The sequence below is a fragment of the Colobus angolensis genome, unplaced genomic scaffold, assembly GCF_000951035.1.
Source record: "Colobus angolensis palliatus isolate OR3802 unplaced genomic scaffold, Cang.pa_1.0 Scaffold99, whole genome shotgun sequence".
Taxonomy (NCBI): Eukaryota; Metazoa; Chordata; class Mammalia; order Primates; family Cercopithecidae; genus Colobus; species Colobus angolensis.
The window spans coordinates 3,207,997-3,216,094 of NW_012123931.1; the positions used below are offsets into that span (position 1 = coordinate 3,207,997).

An 8,098-nucleotide genomic window follows, 5' to 3' on the forward strand; every position below is an offset into this window, starting at 1 on the left:
TTATTTTTTTTTTTTTTTTGCTGTTGTCCCAGGTTTATTGAAAATATTACAGTATCCCAAAAAGATTCAAACAGCTCCACATGGCGTTTTGAAATTCATCCCCACTGTCGGCTGAGTGACCTGCAGGTTGGACAGACTGCCAAAGTCCAAAACCATCAGCATTTCCTTAATATCAGGATCTGTTAATACTTCAGTGATCTCCTGATCCAGGCCTGAGACCTCAGGAACATGATTACCTCTACTTTCTCTCTTCTCCTCCTGCAACTTGATGGAGATACCGCTCACTGAGCCCTTCAAATCAGCTTCATCACATGCATGTTCTAGCCTACTATCTTGTTGGGGAGCTTTTTTTTTTGTTTTTGAGACAGGGACTGGCTCTGTCACCCAGACTGGAGTGCAGTGGTGCTATCTCCACTCACTGCAACCTCCACCTTTCAGGCTCAAGCCATCCTCCTATCTCAGCCTATTGAGTAGCTGGGACTACAGGAGTGTGCCATCATGCCATACTAGTGTTTGTATTTTTTGTAGAGACGAGTTCTCACGCTATTGCCAAGGCTGGTCTCAAACTCCTAGGCTCAAGCAATCTGCCCACCTTGGCCTCCCAAAGTGCAGGGATTACAGGAGTAAGCCACTGCACCCAGGCCTGGGGAGCTTTTTGCTGGAAATAATGGTGATCTCCTTTCACATGTGCTTGTTTGCGTGGAAGTTGCTGCCTGGGTGCGTGTAGCACTTTTTTATGACGGAGTATAGAAAAGGGCCATCTTCACGGTATTAGTGCGAATGGGTCCCATGTTGGCAGGTCCTTAGTAAAAGAGGGCTCGGGGCACTTAATGCTGAATATTTACCAAGGTTCTTCTATTTTAGATGCACAGGATACACACAGGATACAGGATAAATCAGATGTGTCCCTGTTCTTGACACAAACAGGGACACAGAAAATGACAGGGTAAGATCCTCCATGAGGAAGCAACACCTCCAGGCAGGAAAGCCTTCTTGAAGGAGTGACTTGAGATGAATCTTGAAGGACAGCCAGGAGCTTAGATACAGGATCCCAACAGCGATCCAGGTGGAGGGCATCGAATGGGCAAAGGGAAGGCAGCAGTAGAGTGCACATTGGGCATGCTTCCCTGCCCCTTTCATTTTTTAGCCTTCACAGGCCCCAGAAACCTCTGTATTCATTGAGGTGGCTAAAGCAGCTGTGGGTCCCCTGCCCTGAGCTGAGGTGGGGCCTCTGCTCTACCCCTGCCCTTGGCTGCAATGGACTATCTGGGCCAAACGATCCCTTACCCAGGGATTCAGCCTGCTTCTTTTTTTTTTGAGATGGAGTCTTGCTCTGTCTCCCAGGCTGGAGTGCAGTGGCGTGATCTTGGCTCACTGCAAGCTCTACCTCCCAGGTTCACGCCATTCTCCTGCCTCAGCTTCCCAAGTAGCTGGGACTACAGGTGCCCACCTCCATGCCTGGTTAATTTTTTGTATTTTTAGTAGAGATGGGGTTTCACCTTGTTAGCCAGGATGGTCTCGATCTCCTGACCTCGTGATCCACCTGCCTTGGCCTCCCAAAGTACTAGGATTACAGGCGTAAGCCACCGCGCCTGGCCTATCAAGCCTGCTTCTTCCACTTCCTCCCCCCAAGGCAGGGAGCCTCGGTGGCAATTTCATCACCTACGCAAGGCTGCATCAGATAAAGAGCCACACAGGGTCGTATAGCTCTAGATCCCAGGAATGACAGACCACAGACCCACCCAGCCCCCATACTTTCATGCCCCTGCCCCACAGCCTGCCATGAGGCTCCACGCAAGCCCACAGGAAGACACATGACACAGCAGAACACACAGGGCCAAATGTTCCCCTTTATTATGGTTCACTCAGTTACCAAAGACAGACACATTGGCTCAGGCAGCTCAACTGCCAGCTGGGGAACATCCAGCTCCAGAAATAGGGAGCAGCAGCGGCACCAGGAGAATAGCAAAGCAGGTCACTGGGACCCCAGAACTGACCTGGGCCCTCCTCCACTCGACCTCAGGCCAGACTTTCCTGCAAAGATAAATGTGTGCCCTGTCCCCACTTCTCATACTGGTTCCCTCCCTGGGAAAGTGCATAGTTGCCTGGAGATGCAGCATCCCAGGGCCTGAACAAGCTGGGCCACACACCAGGATCAGGCTTTCCCAAGGGTAGAACCAGAGTGAGGCCATATAGGTCTGAGCCAAAGAGGAAGGTAGGACAGGATGTTGATTGGAGGTAACATCCAACAGGTCATGGGTGCTAAGCAGGGAGCTAGATCACAGGCCTCCTGGAGCCACCAGAGAGAGAAGGAAAAGGGAGCCAAAGGTCTGGGATAGGAGAGAGAAAGGGAAAAGGAAGAAGGGCCTAGACCTAGGGTCCCTTTTCAGGTACCAGGGACTGTGACCATTGCTCCCTAGAGAGAAAATGGGAGAGAGGAGAGGTAATTATATTTTGTGGCCCAAACCTAAAGGACCATCAGGAAGAGAACTTCCGGAGGCCCCTGGCTCAGGGTGGCCTGGAAGCCTAGGTGTTAGGTTCCAAGCTGAAGCCAGGCTACAGTAGCCAAGCAGGGTTTGGATTTTTGTCCAAACAGCTCAGGCAGGCTTCTGTTGGGAGAAGGGAAGGTGGGAAATGGGCAGATGCTCTTTGAGTGAGAACCCACTCCCCTTCAGGCCCTGCACACAGCTGGAGTCTCTACCAGCCATGTTCTTATACCGCTTGGAATAGAGCAGCCCCATGGGCCTAAAACCACTCTCCTGAAAGTGCTAGGGAGTTCTGACTGGGTGAGGACAAGCCAAGACCAAGGTCTATAGGCAGAGGGGAGCAAGTTATCTTGATTTGGAAAACAAAACAAAACTAAAGCCAGAGAGCCTCCCCTCCTACCCCGCCTAACCTGAAATCCCATTCAGGCCATTGTGCTTGCAGCCAGGACTGGGCCTGTGCTTCTGCTTGGGCCCTGAGTTCAAGTGCCCAGAACTGCCCTGTGACCAAGAGCAAGTCAGGGTGGGGGAAGGCATGCTCCCCTCTCACTGGACCCTGCCTGCCTTCTCCTCTGACCTTCCCTCCGGGCCTAGCCCTCTGAGCCCCTGTCCCTTCTACCAGATCCAAACAGAACAGCTACTGCTCCCAGGAATCCAATAGTCACGGAGAGATACCTAGATGCCCCAGTGTGCTGGAGCCAGCCAGACCTCCCCCAGGGACCAATCATTACTGACATGACCTCTGTTCCAGCTGTGCCTTTACATCTGACAACTGCCCAGCATGTCCCAGCTCCTCAGGGAAGGCAGTAAGGCAGATGCCACCTGGCACATGGTACGGTCAGGGTAGGAGAATCAAGCTACAGCAGCTGGGGGCATGGGGAGGAGGCAGAGGGACATATGCAGAGGGGCTCAAGGGGGCTCTGGGGAGAGAAGGAGTAGGCAGGGGAGAGAAAAGAGGAGCCTGCCCCTGCAGACCAGACTCTCAGGCCCAAGCAGAAACCCTGCATTTCCATCCCCTGGGGGTCAGTTACCCAGGTGGGCTCTGCACCCCCAGCTGTGTGCCCCTCCTACATCAGGGGTAAGGCCCAGCTCCCCCATCAGCTTCCTTGAACTGTAAATCAAGTAAGATTTGGGGATCTGGGCTCAGTCTCAGGAGCAGATAAAACTGGGATACTCAGCCTCGGGGAAGACAAAGAAAAGCCACCTAGGAAAGAAACAGACAGACCCTGGGCAAGGGAAGATAGCATAGGGAATGTGACATTAGGAAACAGATGAAGGAGGAGGAGGCTGAGGGAGGGGAGGCCTGGATGGATGAGAAGAGCAAGGGAATATCCCTGGCTTGTACCCATCCTCCCACCCACCACCAAGAGTGCTAAAAACTGCTGCTTCCCAGGAAGACTGAAAGTGGAAGCAGTTCCAGCTCATAACCCTAGGAAGGGGCCAGTCTTTCTGCTATGCATCCGCTGGCCCCATGAGGGGTCCCTGTGCCAGGGTCAGAGGGGCAAGGGGCAGGAGGGGCAGGTGGAGGGTGGGGGTGGGGGCTGGTTTAGCTCTAAACACACATCTAGCACCACAACAAGAGACCTCCACTGCACACTATTTCACGAGGGGACACGGACACAGCTACCACCGCACGCGACAGCTCCACGTGCAGCCCACAGCTGAGTGCCAAGAGCAGAATACAAAGGTTGGGGGCCGGGGGACAGACATATACATATATACATATGTATACATATATATATATATATATGTATATATATGTATATAACTCTGGTCCTTTGTACAAAGTAGGGAAGGAGAAAAAGGAAAGGGGGAACCCTGCTTGGTCACCACAAATGACGATGTGGCTTGAGCCCCCTGTCCCAGTGGCCCCAGCCCTGCCACCTGGTAGGTATGGCTGGTTCACATCTCATTGGAGTATGTGTAGTTGGGGGTGGCGGAATACTGAGTCTGAGGCTGATTCATGGCACCCTGGGCTGCCCCCATGGCTGCATTCTGGGCTGCCTGCTGCACGTGTGGATTCTTCCATGCCCCTGTTGTCCACTCCTCCTGAGCTTTGCTGAAACTCCCCCCACTTCCCCGGTAAAATTTATGAACCTGTAGGAAAAAAGAGCATAAGAAAGGGTTAATCAAAGAGAAAAGACAGCCCATCCAGGAAATAGATGGGACCCATCTGTAAAAAAACACAGTGCTTCCTCCCTATGCATGCCTCTGTAGGAGAGTCCTGCAAGCCATTCCAGAGTGAGTCTCTTGGAAGACCTCAGGATCCTCTTGTAACTTGGAGGAGGGCTTGTTTCAGAACACGGCCCCTTCCCAAGGCCACTTTCTCACCCTTGAGGGGACCACGTACCATGCTGAGGGCGATGAAGGAAAAGACGGCCATCACTGTGAACATGACAGTGGGAATTAGCATCACCACCGCCGAGCCAATGTTCGTTCCGAAGAAGGAGATGGTGGCAATCCAGCCGCTGCAGGAAGAGGCCAGTGTGGGGCTGTGGGCAGGATGGGCGGTGCCCAGGAGCCCCTCTCCCAGAGGAAGGGACCATCTCATTGTCACAGGGAGGAAACATATCACTGGATGCAGAGTGACCATCTTACTGATACCCAAAGGGCCTGTGTCAATGGCTTAAGAAGACCCCTTCCCTGTGGCTCAGAGGTGCTCTACAGATACAACACTTCCTTTCCCCAGATTTTCCCATAATCCCTGACACCCGTCAGCCCCCAAGAAACGACTGCCAGGTTCTCCTTCCCTCTGATGCTATGGCTGTACTACTACACTATCCCGAATCCTCTCACTCTCCCAACAACCCATGTCACTCAGGCCCCATAGGCTAGGCAGCTTAGCACACAAAGGTACGCAAAAGATACACCCGCAGTGCCACCCCTTCCAGCCCCAGGCCACACCCCTGCCTCTTACCAGACGCCCCAGCCTGGGATGCCCACGGCCTGGATGATGCTGATGACCAACTGAGCCATGAAGGTAAAGAAGAATGCCATGAAACTGAAGGAGCTGTCAGTCCTGCGGCAGAGGAGGTGGCTCCCGTCACCTGGGGAGAAGGCCAGGGCTTCCCTGCCTTCAAGGCCCCCAAGCCCTTCCAAGTTTAAGTGCATAATGGACAGAAGACATTTAAAGGCCTTAATTGAGAGGTCAGAATGGGATAGTTTTACCCATACATCTTTGCAAGTTTCTACATGGTAGACCTGTGTGTTGCAACACTACACAGGGAGGGATTTCCTCATGAACAGACCACCCACTGTTACATGGATGGACGGCTTATTGGCATAGAAATAGATGGCTCCATTGAGGCAGGAATAAACAGTCTCATTGTCAAGGGGATGGACACTGCCACCAAGACAGCTAGCTCCTCTGGTACATGGATGGATGGTCCCATAGGCTCAGAGATAGAAAGTCTCACTGGCTCTAGAACGGACACCCTATTGGCACCAAAATAGTAGCTAATTGGCACTTAGATAGATGGCCTGTTTGGCACAAAGAGATTTAAGGCCCCATTAGCATTGAGATGGATATTCTACTGGCACTAAGACAGATAGCCTTGGTACATTGATGAATAGTCACATGGGCACAAAGATTGAAAATGCCATTTGGCACTAGGTGGACACCCACTGGCACCAAGACAGCAAGTTCCACTGATACGTGGATGGGTGTTCCCTTTGGCACACAGTTGGATGACCTCATTGCACATGAACAGCGTCCATGGTGCATGGCTGGCTGGTTCCATTGGAACATGGATAGATGGTGTCCTTGGCACCAAGTCGGCTAGCCCCACAGGTACTAGGATGGGTAGCTCCACCAAGACAGGCAGCCCCACAGGCAAAATTTAACAGGCAGCTGCCCAAGGAAGGTGATGACAGAAGAAAAAATAGGCCTGGTCTCTCTATATTTCCCCTATCTAAGGGTAGAGTGAGGAGGAAAGGAACTAACTCTCAGCCCTCTCACCTCAACCTGGCACCCCCAGAAAGCCCAAGCCCAGCCCTACCTAGCAATCTGAGCCAAAGGTGAACAAGGGAAAGTGAGTCTGGGGGAGGGTAAGAAAAAAAAAAAAAAGAAGTGAGAAAAGATTTGGAGAAGAGGCAGGGGAGACAGGCAAAGAGACGGCTAGGCACTGCAGTTAGTACCAACCACTTACTTGAAGGCCTTGTAAATGGGCCGAAACCAGCAGACGTAGGAGCAGGGTGTGAAGAGGATCAGCCAGAGAAAGGCGAGGCCAAAGTTGGTGGCTCCCCCGCCTCCGATCAGCCACGCGAGACAGCCCACTAGGTTCACGGCCAGCGTGACGCTGTTCACTGCAGGCCCAGGAGCACATGCACACATAGAGACAGACACCCAGGCCCATAGAGAGACACATGAGCACATGGACATGGGCACTCACACACCAGTAACGCAACAGAAACCCACCATCAAGCCAGGCCAACAGCACAGACAAGCACAGAGGGGTGCAGACACATTCACAGATTCACACCCACACAAAAGACCCACAACCCGTACCAACAAATACATACAGAGACACATGAGACACACATACACACACAGAGGAGTAAAGACTGTAAGAAAGCAAGCTGGGAGCTCGAACCAACCGCCCCCCTCCCCCACAACCCCAGCACCCACTCCTGAGAAATCTGGAGAGCACAGGCTCCAGAACCCAGAGCTTCTGCCCAGCAAGCCCCTTTGAAGGGCTCCAAAGCCTCAGGGTGATAAAATGCTTTTGTCCTTGTAAGAATGGCTTCAGGCCTTCACCCTCCCAGACTCACAGCAATCACCAAGCCCAGGACATGGGAAACCGACCTTACACTTTCTCTTTCGAGATAGGGGCATGGAAAGAGAAAAGTAAAAGGCCTTGTGGAAACATCTCTTCTAGCCATTGTGCCATCTACCTTGCACTTAAATGGGGCAGGCATTGGCGGCTGGAATCTCAGTCTTTTTTTTTTTTTTTTTTTTTGAGAGAGAGTCTTGCTCTGTCGCCTAGGCTGCAGTGCAGTGGCGTGATCTTGGCTCACTGAAAGCTCCACCTCCCCGGTTCAAGCCATTCTCCTGCCTCAGCCTCCCAAGCAGTTGGGACTACAGACACCCACCACCATGCCTGGCTAACTTTTTTGTATTTTTTTAGTAGAGACAGGTTTTCACCTTGTTAGCCAGGATGGTCTCCACCTCCTGACCTCGTGATCCACCCGCCAAGGCCTCCCAAAGTGCTGGGATTACAGATGTGAGCCACCACACCCGGCCTTGGAATCTCAGTCTTTATCTAATCTATTTCTTTTTTTTATTTTATTTTTGAGATGGAATCTTGCTCTGTAGTCCAGGTTGGAGTGCAGTGGCGCGATCTCAGCTCACTGCAACCTCCACTTCTCAGGTTCAAGCGATTCTCCTGCCTCAGCCTCCCCAGTAGCCGGGATTACAGGCGCCCGCCACCATGCCCAGCTAATTTTTGTATTTTTAGTAGAGATGGGTCTTTGCCAAGTTGGCCAGGCTGGTCTCGAACTCCTGACCTCAGGTGATCCACCTGCCTCAGCTTCCCACAGGGACAGATTATAGGCGTGCGTCACTGTGCCCAGCTATCTAATCTATTTCTTTTTTTTTTTTTTTGAGACGGAGTCTC

The 8,098-nt window shown here is 52.2% G+C and overlaps 1 protein-coding gene across 1 annotated transcript in view; it reads right to left on the reverse strand.

Annotated features, from left to right (window-relative positions):
• Nucleotides 1-4,316: 4,316 nt before the first annotated feature.
• SCAMP5 (secretory carrier membrane protein 5) overlaps nucleotides 4,317-8,098 on the reverse strand; it is a 10,185-nt gene continuing 6,403 nt past the window's right edge. The window contains exons 4-7 of the mRNA XM_011932883.1: nucleotides 6,632-6,788; nucleotides 5,401-5,502; nucleotides 4,834-4,975; nucleotides 4,317-4,580 (exon numbers count right to left, since the gene is read on the reverse strand). Of these exons, the coding sequence (XP_011788273.1) occupies nucleotides 4,386-4,580; nucleotides 4,834-4,975; nucleotides 5,401-5,502; nucleotides 6,632-6,788 (596 nt within the window). The 3' untranslated portion in view covers nucleotides 4,317-4,385. The remainder of the gene's footprint in view (nucleotides 4,581-4,833; nucleotides 4,976-5,400; nucleotides 5,503-6,631; nucleotides 6,789-8,098) is intronic.